General features: G+C 40.3%; 2 protein-coding genes across 6 annotated transcripts in view; one reads left to right on the top strand and one right to left on the bottom strand.

Annotated features, from left to right (window-relative positions):
- LOC103129771 (Down syndrome cell adhesion molecule homolog) overlaps window positions 1-4,538 on the top strand; it is a 101,017-nt gene extending 96,479 nt beyond the window's left edge. For all 3 annotated transcript variants that reach the window (XM_016665369.1, XM_007540959.2, XM_016665371.1), the window contains 3 exons: window positions 313-510; window positions 653-955; window positions 2,452-4,538. In XM_016665369.1, the coding sequence (XP_016520855.1) occupies window positions 313-510; window positions 653-955; window positions 2,452-2,831 (881 nt within the window). In that variant the 3' untranslated portion in view covers window positions 2,832-4,538. The remainder of the gene's footprint in view (window positions 1-312; window positions 511-652; window positions 956-2,451) is intronic.
- A 3,526-nt stretch (window positions 4,539-8,064) lies between these two features.
- On the bottom strand, window positions 8,065-19,905 carry LOC107834291 (Purkinje cell protein 4-like). 3 transcript variants are annotated; one of them, XM_016665379.1, is made up of 4 exons: window positions 19,779-19,905; window positions 12,684-12,735; window positions 10,174-10,206; window positions 8,065-8,864 (listed from the first exon to the last, which is right to left on the bottom strand). In XM_016665379.1, exons 1-4 carry the CDS (start codon window positions 19,785-19,787, stop codon window positions 8,734-8,736), a joined length of 225 nt encoding a protein of 74 aa, XP_016520865.1. In that variant the 5' UTR covers window positions 19,788-19,905; the 3' UTR covers window positions 8,065-8,733. The 3 variants fall into 3 exon arrangements, with proteins under 3 accessions (XP_016520865.1, XP_016520866.1, XP_016520864.1); XM_016665380.1 differs by lacking the exon at window positions 10,174-10,206; XM_016665378.1 differs by lacking the exons at window positions 10,174-10,206; window positions 12,684-12,735; window positions 19,779-19,905 and adding an exon at window positions 8,938-9,182 and having other exon boundaries at window positions 8,065-8,897.
- Between the last annotated feature and the right edge of the window lie 1,641 nt (window positions 19,906-21,546).

The raw sequence follows: 21,546 nt of genomic DNA, 5'->3' as shown, positions 1-21,546 counted from the left end.
ATTATCTCGAGATCCCGAGAAACTAAGTCAAGATCTCGAGATCCCGACTTATTATCTCGAGATCCCGAGAAACTAAGTCAAGATCTCGAGATCCCGACTTATTATCTCGAGATCTCGAGATCCCGACTTAGTTTCTCGGGATCTCGCGATAATAAGTCGGGATTTCTTTCCTTTTTTTTTTTTCTCCATGTCCCTTTAGGGGCTCCGTAAATATCACTTTTCGATAAAAGTGACTTGGGCCATTATTTTAGGAAGGTGGCGAGATCCTAAGTCAGACTCTGAATGAAGCTGGGCTCTCCTCCTTGTCCTCAGACCCGACCGCCCGCCGTACAGCCAAAGCCGGCCCAGCCGCCCGCAACCGCTACGCCAGCCAGTGGACTCTGAACCGCCCCCACCCCCCTGTCTCCTCCCACACGCTCAGCACCGACTGGCGGCTGCCGACACCCAGGGTCGCAGGTTCTGTTGACAAGGAGAGCGACAGCTACAGCGTCAGCCCATCTCAGGACACAGGTGAGCTTCAAGTTGACCGCTGGAGCTGCTTTCTAACATCAAACGCGTACCGTCGGATCCGTCTGTGACCGAGCTCTGAGGTTCCTTGTTCTGCCACTAACTCTCGGCACTAATCCTCCCACTAACTCCACGCCGTGTCCAGACCGAGCGCGGAGCAGCATGGTGTCTACAGAGAGCGCCTCCTCCACCTACGAGGAGCTGGCCCGGGCCTACGAGCACGCCAAGATGGAGGAGCAGCTGCGCCACGCCAAGTTCACCATCACCGAGTGCTTCATCTCCGACACTTCCTCGGAGCAGATGACGGCCGGCACCAACGACTACACCGACAGCCTGACGTCCAGCACGCCGTCCGAGTCGGGCATCTGCCGCTTCACTGCTTCCCCGCCCAAGCCTCAGGACGTCAGCCGGGTCATGAACATGGCCGTGCCCAAGGCCCACAGACCGGGTGAGGCCACGGCGCTCCGCTTAGCGCAGCCTGAAAGGCCGCAGTGTGTCAGAGCTTCCTTACAGCTTAATAACCTCTAATACAGACATGTTCTACTAACACTAACTTTAAGAAATATCGCTGTTTATGGATTTAGAAAGTATCGCAGAATGCAGTCGAGGTTAATTTCTTAATATGTCGTTATCAAGTAAGCTTTCAGGATTCAATCTTGTCTGTTTAATGGGACAGCGCTTTCTAAAGCCAACTTTTCTGAACTTTACGTCATGTTATAATGATATTCCCTCATCAAAAACATACCTGGAGTGTTGCCTTGATTCGATCACGCATGTTTGATAAATCCTTGAATCTCCCATGGCAACCGTTCGGGTTTGTAAAATGCTCTTGGGAGCCAAGCACCACCTTCCACGCTCAGCTCCTCCAGACTAGCCAGCAGCAATTAGCAAACACCTGGTGGAACTGAGTCGCTGGTAGAAAGGTTGTTAAAGGGTTAATGGAGGAGCTGGCTGTCGATCACTCTTCTGTTTGCATCGGTAAAAAACGTCTGTCTTTTCATCTGTTAGGAAAATTAATATTAAGGAAACATTGGAGGCAAAATCAAATCAGAGACAGATGCCCCCAAACGTTTGTTTCAAGGATTTTCTTGAACAAGAGGAAAACGAGAGTTCAAGTCATCAGATGTCTAACTAACACAGGAAATGCTCTCGCGTTTTAGGTGGGGGTCTAAATAACACGTCCATATATCTGGGACAAGTCTTTGTCTCATTATAGGAAATGAACCAGTTGCACTTTCAGGATGATATTTTTATCATCCTAAAACCGTACTGCTGTGGAAATATAAATAAAAGGGACTCAAGCACACAGCAAGAACTTAATGATGCAAATGATTGAGTTAATGAATCAAGTAAATGGATATACAAGTACTTAAGTGTGAAGCTAAACACTAGATGATTAAAACAGAAATAATAATGCTATGATTATAAAATGATGATGTTTTTACAACATCATTCTAACCCTTTCATGCATGAATTATGATCCTTTGTGTCAGGATTTTTTTTTTAATTTTAAGGCATAAAAAAAGGTAGGAAAATTTTTTTAGTAAAAACAAACATTTTTTTTATTTTATTTTTTTAGGTGTTCAATTGTAATTTTCTCCAAATACAAAGTTGTTATTTGAAAAATACATCAGTAGTGTTGTTCTTTAGGGGTTATCTGATGTCACATTATTTGTTTTACAGTAGAAGGAGGGACCGGGTCGGTTGCCATGCTTTTTGTCTGTCGGCCACATTGGATTTAACATAAATAATTTCTTGCATTTGCAGCTGATGGCCAGCAGTTGATGGTGTATTTTATGATGCATTAGTGTCCACTTCAGTGGTCTGTGTGGATTTAAAACATAAAAATCCACAAGAACATGGCTTTTAGACAACTGTCCACTGTTGTGACCACTATGCATGAAAGGGCTAAGCTAACTGTGTTGTGTCTGTGTTGTCCTGCAGGGGGCGAGCTGGTTCACCTTCCTCCGTACCTGCGCATGGACTTCCTGTTGAACCGGGGCATGTCCTGCTCGGGCTCCTCCAGGGGGACAGCAGGCGGCGAGAGAGCCGCCATGGGCCAGACCTGCCTGGAGCCCCAGAAAAGCCGCTCGCTAAAGCGGCCGTCCCGCATGGCGCCGCCCACGCCCACGGAGGCCCCTCAGGCCAGCAGAGACCCGGCGGCCCAGTGGCAGCCCGGCTCGGCGGCCACGCTGCCCCACAGGGAGGGCTCGGAGCTGGCTCAGGCCGCCAAGCTCAGCACCTCACAGGAGTCCCTGCTGGACTCCAGAGGACATCTGAAACAGAGCAGCAACCCCTACGCAAAGTCCTACACGCTGGTATAACAGCAGGGGCGCCTGGGGCGGGACCAGAACTCACTCTAACGCTGGACTTAACACTCAAGTGCAGTAAACTGACTCTCACCACGCAGTTCTGTATATACGTGCCCTCCCTTCATGGCTGGGGGGGGGTCACTTTTACTAATCTCCTTTTATTGATTTTAGAGTTTTCTTTAACAGTTTATTTGTATTTTTATTTTCTTTCACCTTGGGAGGAAAAATTCACCCATCCGGATCGACTCCAGGAGGAGCTTTGCCAAACTAATTGAGCAACAAGGGAGCATTATTTATTCTTGGTAATTCTTTATTATTAATCAGTGATTATTAATTAATTGCCAGCTATTAACGATCATTAATTACCAATTACCAAATGATCTATTGTCAGCATTACTGCTCTATGTTTTTATAAGATCCAAGACATTGTTCATTCCTCTTTTTTTTTTAAGTTTCCTGCAGTGGAAGATGACGATTTGGAGTCATTTTTTTCCTACGGAACGGTTTATTTTTTCCCTCACCCCCCCCCGAGACGCCGAACGAAAACCTCGGAGGGAACAGGGGCAGCGGAGGAGAAACCTTGGAACGAAAAGCAATTGACACCAGTCCAAACTTTTCAGCTGCTCTCAAATTGTTACTTTTTTTGAAGAGAAAAGAAAAGAAAAGAAAAAAAATCTATTTCCTATGGATGCATGGGGACTGACCAACTAAAAAGACAATGATTACGGACGCGGCTGGGTTGTCCAGTCAGGCGTTTTGTCACACTATGAAATGATCCAATGTGAAGATTTATTATTCTTATTACTATAAATATATATATAAAAAGAGAAATCACTTTTATTTGTGGATATTACAGGGAAGAATTTGATTTGGTTAATAAAGTCCTTAGTCATGTTTGCACATATCTTGTTTTAATTAGGAAATGGAGTCTCTGTTAATCTTTCTCTGTGTCCCATTCTTGATGGTGCAATATGATAAAAAGATAAGACAAGTATATGAAAACTATTGATCTATACTGTACTGTAATGATGAGAAATAACTATGTTGTGAGTATAAATGCAGGGCTGGACGCTCTCCGGCTCTTGTCTTCAGGTGTAGTTTGCCACTGCTTGTTCGCCCGGGTGGTAAATGATGTTAGCTAGAACAGGGAGGCTTTAGAGAACTGAGGGTTTGCACTTCAAGTGTGTCCAGATAGATCCCCCCCCCCTTGACCCCTGACCCCCTGGCCCTCTCCTTACAGTGCACTAGGTAGAGTCGTCGTGGCTCTCTCTCCTCTCAGTAGATTTTACCGTTGCTGCGTTGGCAGCGATGCTCCTCGACAGGGAAGATAAGACATGTGAGACAATCCAGCAGAAATCCCCAACGTCAAACCAAACTTCTAACGTCTATGGGAAAAAACAAAATAAAATAAATGACAATAAAGATAAGAAAAAAAAATATGAATAATGTGGATATACATAAAGAAGCTGTTTTTAATTCCTGTCTGCCCTGGCCCACTTCTGTTCGTTTGTTTTTTTGTTGTTTGTTTTAGTCTGAAGGGACGAGAGTTTGATACAAAACGCTGTGAGGTCATGCTGTCGGTTTCTACGATTAGTTTCTGTTAACTGTCTTCATTCTGATTATACATTTTAACAAAATACGAAAAAAAATGTCACTTTTTTTTTAACATTGGTGTTCACCATGGTGGCACTGGAATAAAGAGAAACTAACACAAAGGTTCAAATTTGACTAATAAAATGGCTGTTCCCCAAAGTGTCCCGCGCAGGTTTGACATGACACCCCATGAAACTACAAAACGCTAAACATTTGCATACACTTCATAAGAAAACACATCTCCATTATTTCCTTCCTGTCAGGCATTAAAGTGAATGAAGATGTTTTGTACTTTAGTTCAAGTAGGACTATCACAATCTTTCCTATTAGTATAGTATTTTTCGGACTATAAGCGGCTACTTTTTTTCCCCCACTCTTTGAACCATGTGGCTTTCCTGTGGATTTTTCTTCAACCACCAGGGGGCGCTTTAGCAGCAAGTGAATCGTTGGAAGTCAAAATTGGAAATCAAAGAAGAAAGTGCTGATTTTCATTTAGAACAAGCACATGCTAGCAGCCACCACGTCGGAGAAATTTCTTTAAACTCACCCGCTCATCATTGGAACACGAAGAAAAAGATGCCGCTTTTAAGTTGAAGGCTATCAATCTGGCAGTACAGGAAGGAAATGGAGCCGCTGTACGTAAACTCGGCGTGAACGAATCCATGGTTCGGCTTGGAGATGGAGGGCTGCGTCCGGCGGAGATACCAGCGCCTTAAAGCCCGATGCGGCTTATATATGTACGTTTCCAGTTTTTTTTTTTTTTTTCCCCAAAAATATTTGTAGGTGCGGCTTATAGTCTGGAAAATACCGTACATGTCCTCAATATTTATCAGAATTTTAAACTTTGTGACTGGAGTCAGACAAATCGGGTTTCTTTCCACAACAGTTTCCTGGAATTTTGGCCCATTCCTCTAGACAGAACTGGTGTAACCGAGTCGAGTGTTGAGACCATCTTGGTTGAACACATTTCACATTTTAAGCTCATCCCATTAACTTTCTGAAAGATTAAGATGGGGGTTTTGTGATGGTCACTCCAAAACATTGACTTTGTTGTCCTAAAACTACTTTGTAACCAATTTCGTGGCATGTTTAGGGTCATTGCTCATTTGGAAGATCCATGCGTGCCCAAGCTTTAACTTCCTGTTTGGTGCATTGAGATGTTTGCTTCAGTATTACCAAATGTTCTTTCACCAATTCCACCAACAGCAAAACACACACAACATGATGCTGCCAACCCTGTATTTCATATTTCTGAAGGAGTTTTAAGTTTTGAAGGTCCACTTTTTCCTCCAGGTGTAACAACTGTCATTATGGAGAAACGGCTTCAGTTTCACCAAGCCACAGGTCACATCTTTAAAAAAGTCTTCGTGTATTTGCAAACTACATAGCTATATCATTATCAGTGTTTTTAAGGCGAGGTTTTAACAATCAGAAATCATTTTCCTTTTCTAAATCTAATCTGAAGGGTCTAAAACAAGCCAGGTTGAGTCTGATTTAATGTGCGGCAGTGAGGAATATACTTCTTTTTTTTTTGAGTGTATAAATATGTGGTTTCATCTGTAGTTTTGGAAATTAAGCTACATGTTGTTACCTGAAACGCGGCTGGCTGAAACTGTTTTGACAAAAACCTGGAGATAACACACCTGCTGGTTGCTTATTATTGTTCTCCAGTCCTGTAGATGGCGCTGTTGTACAATAATCGAGCTGCCCATCGAGCTGGCGTGGTCACATAAACCAGACGCATTTTATAAATAATCAGCTATTTACAATAAGAGAGGGAAAATACATGGTGATGCAGCAGCTGTTATTCATATTTATGCTGCTGTGCATGTGCTGATTCTTCAGGCATAGACCCAGCTGCTAGTCTTAAGCACGTTGTCATGACAGCAGTTTGGAGAAAACTGTTGTGATGTGCAGAAACTAGCTGTTGAGCGAGCTAACGTACCACAGTAATGGTTGTACTAAAATTAGATGTTTTACCTGAGAAAATTAGAGAAGCAAAGTTAGGATTTTTTTTTTAAGTTAACATTTTTTGTAATGGTTTTTGTACCCACATAGTCAGATGGTTCTGCGAAAGGATAAATCCTGGCTAACAGCTAAAACAGGCAAACCTTGTTCCAGCCGATTTTAGCTATTTAAAACAAGTCAAACTGAAAATATGTACATCAGAGGCACACAGCGACATATTAGCAAACATTAAGCACCCCACGGTTTTTCTAAAGAAAATTCATTATAAAAATGTAAAAAAGAAAGCACTTCAAACCCAATTTTTAAATACAACGTAGGCCCTGTAATGCTATGTTCGTTTTCCAAAGGTCTTGTTAGAGTGGATGACATAAACTCTAGACTAACAGGAGATTTCAATCAAACTCTGGTGGAGTCTGTCAGAAAGCTATAAATGGGTCATCATAAGGTCTTTCAGCAGGAAAATTAATATGAAAATATGCAAGAGTCCAACATTATGCTACCTGAATAACCTTTTATTTACTAAAAGGTGATCGATGAAGCGGAGTCCAGCTGCACGTTATAAATGACTCTAAGAATGTGAAGTGACAGTCATGGCACTGGATCAAGGTGCATTTCTGGTGCATTGGGCATTGTTTGTGTACTTTCATTGGATTTCAAACTCATTTTAACTAAGCTGTCAACTACACCAACTCACCTAAGTGTGTCGGCTTCATCAGGATCTTGCTGGGGCTGAATGTGTTCTAAGTCGGACTGGTGTCAGTACAATTGGAAACTGCCACTTTGTTGTCCGTGATTTGATTATTATTGGGCTTATAGACGAGTACATGCTAGTGAAAATACAAACAACCTGTTAGTTTGGAGAAAGAATAAGTAAACGGAAAGATTTATGAAGAAATTTAACCGGGGTATGACAAAGTGTGCCCGTCGGCTGGAACCCAGAGTTCTGATGCTAAAAATTAGCATCAATGCTAAAGTCAGCTACAATGTACTCAAGAGCTTGTAGAGAGTCACAAGCATGTTGACATGGACTTACTCCATTCAGTATGTTCAGCTAAAATTAGCCAAAATGCTAATGCTAGCCTAAATGCTGTCAGTACCATGTGGGGCATCACTTACATTCAGTATACTAAAAATAACTAATATAGCTAAAATCTTTATTATTGCTCTAACTAGTGTGAGGCAACGAAATGCTAATATGTTTGCTAATATTAATGCAGTGCCTTGCATATTTGTTAAAATTATGTTGTGACAGTATAATATAAAAAAAATCAAGCTCCTATTCCATCTCCCAGTATTTACTGCAGAAATACACCGTTCAGTCAGAAACAACCAATCAGAGCCAAGAGGAGGGTCTTGGCACACACTTGTCCCCCTTTGCTGTTTGCTATGCTAAAGCAGGTTCACCACAACGTAGCCCGCTACAAATGCAAAGGCTTGTTAGCATGGCCACCAATGACAGACAGCAGATAAACGGTTTTCCTGAAACTGTAAGTTGTTTTTCTACTGTTAGCACATCGAGCAGCGAGTACATGTGATTGATGGACAGCATTAAGATACTCTTCCTGACTCTAATTGGTTGTTTTTGACCAGGAGTGGTGTATTTTTGCAGCTGTAATCCAACACAGACATTGACATTTTGGCTTAACTGTAGTTGTGAAGCAAAGGAAAGCAACTGACTCATCGGTGTTGTTTTTGTTTTTTAAATTTCTTTATTAGTGATTTTTTTGTTTTCTTCTTTTATGCATGTGTGCAAGCTTGCGTGCATAACTCTGTGTGTTTGTAAACTAAACATATACAAGAAAACTACAGGAACATTGAATCAGTTATGTCACAGCAGCAAAACACAATAACACACCAAGAATTGCAACATCAAGTACACAGTGTTTGACACAGCCGTGATGACGTTAAAGGGACAGCAGAACGTTCACGTCAGAACAACACAGCGGCGTGAAAGTAAAAGCTGAAGCTGTTCATAGTTATAGCTACTCAGACATTCAGTGGGGCTCTTTATTAAACCATTTATAATCTGTGACTTTCTGTTCTCCAATTATTCCCAATTATTTGCTACGTGTAAATTTGCGCCTTACACGGTTCTATAAGACTCAACAAGAATGACCCATTCAGAATGAAAAGTCACCAACCCAATGATGCTTATATCAGATGTTTTAGTGTTTGTAAAATTTACACAGACTTTTACAGTGATATTTTCCCGCCCACCCTGACCTCCAGGATCCCCCCCCCCCAAGCCCCGACCTCAGCCTTCTCTCCTCGCAGCTCTGGACAGTGCAGCAGTTTGATCGACATGCAAAACCGAGACCATATCAGGAGAGCGACGAGTCTGACGACGTTTGTTCTACGACTTCACATCCTGCTTCTTTTTCTGGAATTTTCTGAACTGACACTGGATAGCCACAGCGGCCCTCTGCGTCTCGGGGTCGTCCATGTCGATGTCAAAGTCCTGGGGGACGTTGTTCTTCTTTTCATCTGAGGTAGACAGGAAGGGAAAGAGTGAAAAGATAGACTTGGCCAAGAGGCCCTTTTAGAAGCTTGTGGTTAACATGTTGACCCATTCCAGACCCGGAGTGACCGCATATCTGTGGACAAATGCCCAAACCTAAATGATCCCAGATATTTACATACACTGAATTAAAAAAAAAATCTTGTTTTCCTGAACTGTCCGACATTAAATCAGACTCAGTGTTGAAGGGAAAGAAACTCATTAAACAAAATATGACATTCTTACATTTGATGAACTGTTTATTCAGCTTGAACGATTAGTTTTTGGGAAAAGAAAAGAAATAACTTCTATTATTACTATTCATTCTAAACTGTCATTATTTTATAAACAATGCTGAATCAAAATACTCAGTGAATGAAAAAAGAAGTGTCTGAATTAAACACTTTTTGGTGAATCACTTCAACTTCATTCAAAATATCTTTATGTTGAGTGGAACAAAGTGTAATGACAGTGAAGGAGAAAACATGAGCTGTTTGTTAGACATAAGTTGCGTCTATGAACATAAGTTTAACATGTAGGCATGGACTAAGGTGCAGTAAACAAAGCTATCTCCAAAATAACCAGGAACTTGAAAAAAGGCAACATTTTGAATTATTTTATTCTGCTTTCTTCTAAAGCAAACTGCTTAAGCTCTCATGTTTGCATCTTCACACCACAGTTTTCTCCAGACGTTTCGCAGCATTATGGTTTGCAATGACGGCGAGCCTTTTTTTTTTTTTGGCCATTCTTGAATCCTTTCGATGAAGGTTTCCTGTTGGGTGACGAGCGGCCGGTGTCTGAGTCCAGAGACTTGTGTGCTGCAGAGATTCACGGATCTCGGAGCTCCAAAACCAAGCAGAGCCACCTGCTTGTTTTACAGTAGATTTGAGCTTTCTTTGTCTTTTAAAACTTGCATTTTTCAGTTTCATAAAGACAGTGTTGACTGACCAAATAGCCCCAGTTTCTAAGGGATATCCCGTCTGAAACTTTGGGACTTGTCAACATGCATTTTGTAAACTTCCAGTCAAGCAAAACCTAATTCTTTGTGCTTCAAGGGGTAAACATAGTGCATATGTTAAACATAAGGCAGTGCTGGTTTTTCGCACACGCACAATGTGATCAATAGATCAGAAAATATTCAGCATTTAGATCTGAGGCTTCACTGCTTCCTCTGTGATGTGTGTTCGTGCATCAAAGTGGGTCGTACAGTGCAGAGCTCCATGCATGCTGTGCTGGTCCTGGTGAAAGTGGCCAATCTGGCAGTAAAGGGGATTTTCCCCCAAACGGTTTACTCACGTTTAGACGGAGCCTTTTGCTGGCTCTGCGTTGCTTGGATGACAATAAAAACAAAGCTATATTTCAGAATCGCAGACTCTCAAAACACACACAGACTCTTCCTAATGGTCCTGTCTTCTCTGGAAGGTCAAAGGTCATCTCACTTTAGCTGGACTTCAGAAACATGGCACGCTTATCCAACACCTTTTGGAAAATAATTTTAAAAAGGCTTTGTGTGAGATTTAGTTATTTTTAATAGAGCTGTATAAATTACAAAGGATTGGATTTTACCAGAGAGATGCACTAAGAAGTCAGCTGGTGGAGGGAACCAGCGGTTTGTTAAATGGATTGGAAATGGTACGTATATATCGCATTAAAATGCCTAGGAAAAGAACTGCTTATTACCTTTACATTTAAAAGCATCGACTGATTCTTTTGCATTTTTGGGCCAAAGTTACTAGAACACATTGGAGGGTCCAAAAGAGCCACATGGAACTCTGCATCCATTCCCTGCTTCAGGGAATATTCAGGTCTATTAATTAACTACACACGATTGGTGTGGTTAGCACTGCTAGCAGTAAAATAAAGGATGTGAATTTTCTTTCATTCTGTCTTTGCTTATAAGATGGTACTTAAAGAAATTGGGTCACTTTCGGTTGACTCAGAAATTGGCCCAAAGATTCCTGCTGCATTTCAACAACTTAGAAATACAAATTATTAAAAAAAAAAGAAAAAAGAGCTCCAAAATGGTTGTCTAGAAACAGTTCCTAAATGCAGACACAAATAAAAAAAAAACTTTCATTCCCAGAATCAGAAGAAAACTTCAGCAAACTTGCATTTTATTTGATTATAAAACATCAGCATATTTTTTATTCTTTCTTTTTATTTTGTGTAACATGTCAGAGTACCTTGCATTTTACTCAATATCGGCAACTCGAAACCACGTCATGGAAGAAAACGAGAAAGATGACAGAAATAAGCACATTTCACACTTTTGGGAAATTCAATTAACTTTCTCAGATCCCTCCCCATCGCCTCTGGAACGTGTTCCTGCGGGATGAATCTGTGCTGTAACGCTCCTTATCTACTGGGACAGAAACCCAATTCAGCAGCGGTCCTCTCAGGTTTATCAGAGAGAAGAGAATTGCTCCTCCTCCAGGTGTGCTTCTCTCAGTGGGCTGAGGCGACGGAGTCATTTAGCTGCCATTGACCTGCTGCATGCATTGTGTTAGCAGGAAGCTCTCTTGAAGAAGCGGAGAGAATTACAACGGGAGATTTCGTAGTGTATTGATATGGAAAATAATTTAGCAGCAGTAGCTGCATTTCTATTGACCATAGAACTGAGCCAATTGGAAAAACTAAAGTTTTTTGATAAAACGTTTTTGAGCTAGGATCAGGTGCTTTTTGTTTGTCCGTATCGACATTAGCGTATTTCACTAAACTGCAACAGAAACACTTTCTTTGCATCACGAGTCATGCGATCAATAGCAGGATGTTACCGCTGGCGGAAATGACAAAGACGAGGACAGGAAGGGGTGGGAGGACGACGTTTTTTAATGAGTGACCAAACGTGTCTCTTATTCAGTGGAAACACCACAATTGCGAAATGTTTGGTGTTTTGTGCACATTTGTAATGGAAACGTGCGGAAAAGTCTCACTGAAGGAATAAAAGTATTTGCGGTCATGAGACAAGAAATCCCACTAGAGGCGGGCCGTTGTTCGTTTGTGTGAAACAAACTCGAATTTTTACTGTTAAATGTTTTCATTAGTTTGAAAAAAAATTTATAACATTAAATTGCTTCTTTTGGGGGAAGGAGTTTTTTCTTGTTTGTTCATAAAAGTCAATAAGCTTCAAATCTTTGGATTTAACGTCAAAAAAATAAGATAAAAAAAATATAATACATAACAGCTGCACTGAAACATGATCACGTTTTAGCTCATATTTTTGAGCAGGAAGGTGAATGAAAGAATGTCTTAAAGGTGCAGTTCAAAGAACATTTTTATAAAAACCTAAAGACGGAACGTCAACAGCAATAACGAAGGGTTTTGTTTGACAAAAACCTTTACAGTATAAAAATTACACTATAATTTAAAAGCCCCAAAAGGTGGAAATTATGTGGCCTGTTATTAGTAATTGCTGATTCTTGATAGTTTTGTGATTCAAATGAGGCTGGAAGCCGAATAATTCACAAACGAAATGTTTTACTACATAAACAAAACTTAGAAAAAAAACCCTAAAGCATCTAGTAACAGAAAAACTGAACAGAAACAGACCAAGAAACTCAGGAACAGGAGAGACAGGAAACAGGAACTAAAGTGAACCACACAGAAATAAAAACAGGAAAAACAAAACAGGAAACTGGAAAGGAGAATCTCTAAATGTCACCAAAACAAAACAGTTACAGAATTATACAAAAACAATCCTCATCATCATCACTCTTAGTTTCAACCAAAAGTTTTTCTAGAAGGGCCTTTTGTTCTCAATCCCTAACAAACCGAAACGAGAATAAAACATGGCGCTCTGAACATACCGTGGCCAGCAGATGGCTTGGTGTTTCCAGTCATTGCTCCGGGTGTTTTCCTCTGTAGAGTCAAAGAAGGAAGGAAAATGTTTTCAACACTTAAGGAAAAAAAAAAAAACAGAGCCAGGTATGAACTCAAGATTTTTCTCTAAGATATATAATCATTCTAGCATGTTTAAAATTAAATCCAAACTTAGTTAAAACCTTTAGAGGTCACTGTGGTTTTTAAGTGATTTAAGTGACGCAGCCCAAGTATTTTCACTCATTTGTGCTGCATATCAGTGATATTTGATGGGCAAAACATTTCCAGTGAGGCGTTTGTTTCACACCGACTTCCCCCTATTGTTAACGAAGGCTCACAGTGGAATCAGCTGGTGTGGCCACTATTGAGTGATTGGTCCCGACTGATGAACAGAACTTCAGAAATCTATTGTTTTTGTTCCCATCACTGAACAAACCAGCGCTTGTGGCCAACAGCAGCAGGTAGAAGGTCGATAAAATCCAACCGAAATGGAAAACACCTCCCAATAAAGGAAGTATGGACTTCTGCTTTCTTTCATTGTTTTCATTAATAATAAAGGGAGAGAGGGAAGCCGTTTAAACAAACTCTTTTCTGAATAGATTTGAAGATTTGGTACCGTGTTAGAAACCAAATACCGCTCACAGTTTGAAGCGATCACAACTGACCAGGACTGTTGATCATTCGCCAATGTTGAGTTTGAATGGAGTGTTGTTACAGAGTGTGTGTTATTCTTCCTACGACGCCCGCCAAACAGGCTCTAAATATGGATTTAATTATTATGGATTATTAGAAAGCATCAATTGTGGACATGAATTGGGACTCCACCAGAAAACTGGCAGGTTGAATTTATTACAGCAAAGTTTCTCTAAATGTACAGAATTTAGAGATCTTGAGAGCCTTTGTTTATGAAAGCATTTCACAGTTAATATCTGGTAATATAATGTTATACTCCATGGATATGAAGACACGTGTTAATTACCAAAAATGTCAGACTTCCCCTGCTCAGAGTATTTATGTATTTTACTAACTCACAGCAATGTGACAATATGATTATAATTTCCCAGAGGCTCAACCAAAAATATCCTAACTACAGGGGAAAAATCTCACCCACTAATCATTTTGTAATATTCAATAAATTAGACCTGATCAGTCTTAAGAGTACCTTTTAAAAATAACCTGAAGCATACTTTTTAATAAGCCCACATTTCTAATTTTAAAAATATGTTGTTTTTTTTTTATTGGTCTGATGTAAGATTCTACTTTTAAATATGTTTTCATATTAGCTATAAGTGGAAACGTATTAATAGAAATAAAGGCTTTCAAACATCCATCTGTGTGAAATCAATCTACATAATGTGTTTCACTTAGTCATAAATCTACTAAAACAAATGGGCTTTACAATAATCTAATTTATTGAATGGGCCTCGATAATAACATTACATTTGCTCATAAATAATTAACCACCATTCATGCCAGGAAGGCTAGGAAAAGTAACTTATTGTTTGAGTACGGTTGATTATAGTTCTTAAGGAGAAATACTGAAACCAACACAAACTTCTCAGAGTTTGAAACTGCAGCTTTTGAATGCAGAACCCATCTGAGTGTCAGACGTCCAGCATTCTCAAAGTAATCTCATTTGCATCAAGTAAGACAACTAATACGTCCTTGAGATGTTTAGCGCTACTCAGTTTGTACAAAAGCACCACTGAGAAGGTTGAACTTCACGTGATGTGAAGCAAATCATTTTTTTTACAGACGGTTTCCAGCTGAGATCGTCGTTTCATCTCACCATGTTTAGCTTGAATTATTAACGCCGCGCTTTCACTTCCAAATGCCAAAGCACTTTTGATGTCTGCGAGTCAAACGAGAACAAAGTCAAACTAAGACCCGACATCTGCCTCCTGCTCCATCACGAGATGGAAGCAGTGCGAACAGAGGAGGTTTGTTTGGCAAAGTAGCCATCTGCTTTACTGCTCACGCAAAAAAAAAAAAAAAAAAAACTCAAAGCCAGTTTGTGCTGTTGGGACTCAGGGCGTCATGCTGACTTTCATCTGCTTAATTTGCGCTGTGATGATCCGTCGGGTGAGAGACTGAGAGGCTGTGTCGTCACACCTCGGGCCGAGAGACGCTCAAGGCGCTGCGCAACCAAAACATTTGTTGTTTTTAATCGGTTATTTAGGTTGTTCATCAGAAAAATGATTCGGGTGAGAAAACTGACTTGGTCTTCCATCGCTGCTGTTTGTGGATTCTGCTTGCGCGTCCAACAAACGAGCGAGCCGGAAACGCATGAGTACAAAGGTTCCGGCGGAAGGTTTCCAATGAAAAGCCGCGATGGAAACATCCGGGTGTGGAAGTAAAGTTGAATCAGCGTGGTCTGATCTTCTCCTGCACAAGTGAGTCGTGTTGGTTAAGGGTTGCTGACGGAGAGGGAGTTGGTCAAATGAATAAACCACCTTCCTGGTGTGTGGCTATTTTTGGTTCTTTTACACGGACTCCCCAGGGAGACGCACCGCGCTGCACTCAGGATCTATTAAGAATTTAACAAGGAGAAAGAAAATCTAGGTCAGAGGCAGCTCATCCCAGCGCCACCTCTGCTCCGGAGCGGCTTCCCCCCCAGCGGCGGACTGGAAACGGGACGGCAGCGAGGCCAGGATGCGGTGGCTGATTGAACGATGGACCGTCGTCCTCTGGTCAATAATTCATTCCACCTCAAAGGCAGTTTTAAAACATTTAGACAGGATACCACACACAGTTAGTTACAGATCGGGTTAAAAATAGAATTTAAAGATAAGAATAGATCTTGTTTGAGCTGAAAGAAGAAGAAGAAAAAAGATGAGCACATACTGTACAAGCGACTCAAACGGGACTGGGCCTTGTACACCAGAGTTGATTTGCTACATACTAAATATCGTACCGTTTGACAACAGCTTGGTGTTGGCTACACGGTTTGATGGCAAGGTTTAGACATCCAGTTTTGAACAAGAAGCAGATGAAATAAACCAGTTTTAGCACTCAGCCTTTATTTTATCAGCCTGAGCCGCTTTCAGAACGGTACGGCTCTCAATAGCTGCTTTTTGCCATTTGGATTTGCATATACAAATCTGCACCACGAGTGAGTTGTGTGTTCATTTTTATGAATACTTCATGAGGGTGTAGCCTTGCATATATGGTTGTGTTTATTTTGCAAATGATCACCGCTTTCTTTTTGGGAGGTTTTCTGTCAAAGTTTGAGCAGAGAAACAAATAAAAAGCAGGAACTCTTTCTATCACGTAGTTTTCCTCTAATATAAGTAGTTAAAAAAAGTGGCTTCTACCCACTGTTTGGCTACTGTTTGAGTAATTACGACAGTCAGATTTATTAAGCCATGCTCACTAAAATTGCAAAAGTTAGTGTTACTCCATCTATTAATTTAATGAAATCCCCCCCACCCCCCTAAAAAAAAGAAAAATTGAGGCAATGAGTTTTCCTAAATTTTATTTTATGTAAAGAGAACTAGGGATGATTTGAAAGGTTTTTGCTACTGTTATTGCAGCGGTCTGCAAATATGAGCCATCACCATGAAATTACGTTCAATCCCCCCCCCCAGAAAAATCCCAATGTAACATTTTGACGGCTTTGGTATGAATTTATCCATATGGTTCTTTGCGAGAGCTCAAAATTCAATCCCGTTTTGGCAGTATGTACGGCATGATACGTTCCATCTTAATCTGTTTTGATGATGTACACTGAGCGACAGTTGTCTGTCTGTCCAAAGCCCTGCAGAATCCAAGATTACCTAAAGAACAGGTTTCAGCAGCAGCAAAGCCTGCTGACGGATTGGATGGATTGCGGATCGAACTAGATTAATCTCGATTTATCTTTTAAAGGAGGTCGGGGGTCGCTCAGTAAATCACTATGAACTGTTCACAAAGCTGCATCCCAAATGTAAACAAAAGCAATATTTTCGATTTCCTGGTTTTTCACGTTCAGTCACATTTTAATCTCTTTAAGATGTTTTGACTTAGATTGAGGCAATATAAAGAAATCAATGCGTGGACAGTGTTTGCTACTAACCGCACAGTTTTTTTTTTTTTCTACTTTGCTCAGCATCTTTTAACACTCTAATATCATTAAACAAGAAAAAAAAGGAGGTCGTTCCTCTTTGGATGATGGAGCTAACGGCTTTGCCAAGTGGTCACCATGGCCCCCCCACCTCATCCAACTCTTAGTGTAATTAAAGTAAAGGCTTTGCTAACACAGCAGGACATCTCAAGAACCACTCCACTCCAGAACTGGATGTTTTCATTAAAAATGTTCGCAGGAATCTTTTCTCTCATTGCATTCTTTGACCAATTTTAAAGGTCTGAAAGAGAATTTGGTCACTTAATTGTCCAGATGAGCTCTATGTTAAAAAATAAAATAAAAAAACACCTTAATGATGTCACGCGTGTTGGTGGATCGTCTAATAGCAGCTAGCACTTAACTCCAATTAACCTGCGGTGGAATTACTGTGGCATTGCCAGAAAATGACATCTCAGTTTCTGGTTGAAAACTTTTTGCCTGGTGAACGTTCTCATGTGCGGAAATTTGATAGCAAATTATGCCAGCCGCACTAATGAGGAAAGTAAATAATACATCAGTTTTATTGCAGCCTCAGTGTTAATTTGGCAGTGTGTGAAATCTCGACAGCTGCTGAGATTTACAGCGTCGCACACGACGAAATTAAAAAGATGGAGGAGGGGGAAAAGATGGATGGTAGACATTAAGTGTCTAACAAGCCATGCAAGGAGTTTCTGGTGCAATGTAGAAGTTTTTGTGATCTGGCCGTTATTCGACATGGAGTTGAAGCAAAGGGTTGTTTTGTATTTACAGCATAATAGACATGGCAGCACAACAGCAGCAATACGAGCACACTGAACTTACTTCACCTCTCATTACATTTCCAGCCCTTTTTTGCAGCAGTGTTGGACAACTTTGTGATTTTAGTTTAACAACTTTGTAAAAAAAAATGCATGAATTAATTCTATAAAATCTGTAAGAGTAGTTGTTTTAAGCAGCAGACTGGTAAGTGTTTTTGTATAAAACTACACTATTCCACCAGTTTGGATGACAATAGGGTGTTGACGTTTGGTGTGGTAGTTCATGACATGGTTATTGTTTTTGAGTATCATCAGAGTATTCCAGGTACAGTGAACAGGAACGGTCTGAACACACAGCTCTGTGGAGCTCCAGCATCGACGGTGTGAACTGGGGAGGCTGAGCTGTCAGTTTCCTGTTTGCCAAAGGAAATCGTGTGACTCAAATCAGTCAGGTGGGAATGATGAAGCGATGCAGCTTCTGGTTCATTGGGATAAATTAAAGGCCGAACTGCACTACCTTGTTTTTAATATCGGGCTTTTGCTGCTTTTGGAGTGACCAGGTTTTCTTTTTTTTCTCTTGGATGTTTCATTTTAAGGCTTTTGTGTTTTTATTTAAGTTGTTGCTCGATTTGAAGGTTCATTCATGGAACCTTGGAGGTCAAAAATGTCTAACATATTGCTGCTGGTATTTCACAGCTGCTAGCAGGAGAGGAAGAACATTTTCAATGCAGCTGCCAAAAATGTTGGAAAATTAATTTATGTTGAAAAGTCTATGTTTGTAAAAACCCAGCATGGTTTCTGACTCTACCCTACACGTGGGCTGTTATTTAAAAAAAAAAAAACAAGAAGATGTGCATTTCTGGTTGAAATGACAGAACACAGCGCCCCCTACAGGCAACAAACTAAGCTATTTTAAAAAAATGTTTAACTTCTAAGTAGGAATACTTAACCAGAAAAGAAACAAACTGAAGACTTGATCCTATTGTTTTTCTTTACGTTTAACATACATTTCTCTTTGACTTGCACACAGAAGACTAATTATTTAAAATTGAACCACTCAGCTACATTTGGCATCCAAAACCAGGTGGTTCAACTTTCATACACTGAGTCTGAGATGACTCGGAAGCGGCTTCTCACACTATTTCAGACCAGCGGAAACGACGGCAGCCATGTTGAATTTCTGTTTCATTGCGTCTCTGCTTTCACGGAGATGAAAACTAGCCTGGCCAGGTCACGTTTCCACCATTTGCGAGAGTCCCAATGATCATAACGTTCTTTAAAATCCAAACTGACTCGCCGTTAAAGACGTAGATTAGGAAACTCATCCATTCTCCCATCATGCATCATACTGCTGTCCACGATTTGACCATTCAAAGTTTCCTGACTTTTATTTGAACGTCACTCCGTAAGAATTGCACAGAAGAGTAAAGAATAAAACCTCCATTGGATGTTGTGTCACATTGTATAGAAAGCTAAACACCAGACTACAAGCTGCTCCAAGGAGCAGCTGGGACGTTGGAGGAAAAAGATAAAATATGTATCCTCGTGCTCTCAGTCAGCGGTGATCCTCAGGGTGAGCAATTCGTGATAAGGTCTTATTGGAGGCTGTGCTCACAAATGCACACTGACAGAATGAGTGTTTTTTTTTTTCTTTGTTTCTTCCTCCGGCTTCGCAGTTACTCTGAATAATTCAGTAACTGAACAGTGTGTGTAAGGAGTCTTCTCTCACTCCTCTCTATCTCCAACCCTCCCAAGTCAACGTGCAAAGTTTGATTTTTGGACCCCGATAAATGATGCATGAGCGCGGAGGTCGGAGCCGTCTCCGCTTCATCACAGCGGATCCGGCTTGAAATGTCACGTAGAAACACGTTCAGAACTTTATCACAATGTTCAGGGAAGGAGTTGTTTGACGTCGAGTTGTCAGCCCTGCAGCCACTCGCATGATAATCTTGTGAGCAAATTTTATTCTGATTATAAAACCAGAAGCACATTGAGTATATGGCTGGATTTTAACTTCTGTTTTCCAACAGCATAAATTTGACATAATTTTAAAGGAAAAGTTCAGTCGGCTCACTGTGTAAACTTACAACCACGCAAATGAGATTTATCACTTATAAAGTACAAAATGTCAACACCTGAGAGTGTAGTAGTTCAGCTGACTGCACAAAAGTCAAAGAAAAGCTCATATTCATGAATCTAATTTATAAAATGAGAAGCTTTGCAGCTCAGTGAAAGGGTCTTACCTCACTCATGGCTGAGCTGCGTCTCTCGGTGAGGATTCCAGCTGTGTGCGATGCTGTAGCTCCGGCCAGCTGCAGTAGATTCCCTCTGTGCTTCCATCTGTGTGCAGTGGATGCTTTTATAGTCTGCAGAGCCCCCTGCAGCCCACGATCCAATGAGCAGAGCTCCTCTGTCTGAGGAGCAGCCGTCTGTCCAATCAATCTGCTGCATGTTTGGCTTGTTTTGCAGATTGTGACGTGGCGACAGTGGAAGCTGACAGATAAAAGTAAAAAAAAAAAAAAAACTTCTGGTAGCCAAGAACCTGTGGTGAGATAAAAGGAAAAGATATCAGGAGCCCCTCACTTTAATGTTTTTGCTTTGCATTAGAAATGGAAAAATAAAGACTGACATGTATATTTAACATTAATCTGTTTTTAAAATGTATAATTTTATCAGATGCGTATAAAATGTGCTTATGCAAACGTTGTTTTTGAACCATTAAGACATTCATACATTTGGATCTACAAGAAATTCAATGGTTACTTACAGGGAAATGGCTGTAGGAGGCAGTGCATCACCAATTATCTTCCTGTATGAAACGCACACTGAGAACAGAACATGTAGTTTGTTTGTTTGTTTTTTTCTATCAGAGTGATTATCTAAGAGAACATAAAAGGGAATAACTTCACTTCAACAATCCTGAACGATTCCTTCTTGTTATGCTACTAACATAATTATCAAAGTGGACAAAGATTCGAGTTTCTTTTAACAAGCCCAAATTTCAATACTGTGATTTATTTATTTTTTTTTACAACTCATGCAACCACATATCTACAGACCGTCATCTCACCAAAACCAACCAGGCATTTAAAGTTACACAAAGAATGGTCACAGAATACAAAACACAAACTAAACAGGACCTTTTTGTATAAAAACCAATTTGTCTCATTTAAGCGAGTCAGCCTGGGAGAAGACAAAACTGGTACTGATATCATTTCCAGTTTTGAGACATAAAGACAGCAGGCGATCAGATTTACGTTGCGTTTCTCAGACTGGAAGGGTTTTTACTGAAGGATGCTAAACCTCCAGCACCCGCACTGTAAACAACTGCTCCGTCTTCAAATAACTTCAGGAGTCATGAAAGTTTACATTTAAAAAAAGTAAAAATTTTATATTATTTAAAATTTCTTTTCAACTTTCAACAAAGTGTTATAGTGCACTTATCAAAGGCCTCTTTCAAGATATTCAAGGACACAAAACATAAATATAAAAACTATGGCATAAAATTGGCAATTACAGAAAAATAAAATGTCAACAATACAAAGTCAAACAATGTAGGTAATTTTCATTTGTTACCGTTTTTCCAAGCAACACATAAGATATGGCGCTATGTCCGTATAGAGTAGAAAATGTGTTTCCTTGTTAACAAGACATTTAAATTGTTAAACTGCAACAAATATCTAACAGAATATTCTTATTTAAGGAGATTTCTGCAACAATTTTCTAAATGAAAGTGAGATTTGTTAATATTTTTTGCTGGCATGTAAAAACAGAAAATACTGAGGATGAAACCATTTTATAAGGAAACAGTTGCAGACACTGATAACAGAAGAAACCAGAAAACATTCTGTGTTGACAACAAAAATAACATATCCATGAAAATATAGTCAGTCGGAAATTTTCCCACAGTTAAAGAGACGACTGGTGTTCTTTAGGAAATTGTTTGGATGTTTCACACACACATATACACACACACACACACACACACACACACACACACACACACACACA

Source organism: Poecilia formosa, unplaced genomic scaffold (genome assembly GCF_000485575.1).
Source record: "Poecilia formosa unplaced genomic scaffold, Poecilia_formosa-5.1.2 Scaffold576, whole genome shotgun sequence".
Taxonomy (NCBI): Eukaryota; Metazoa; Chordata; class Actinopteri; order Cyprinodontiformes; family Poeciliidae; genus Poecilia; species Poecilia formosa.
Note: the sequence above shows the minus strand (reverse complement) of the source record. Positions and strands in the feature narration are given on the sequence as shown.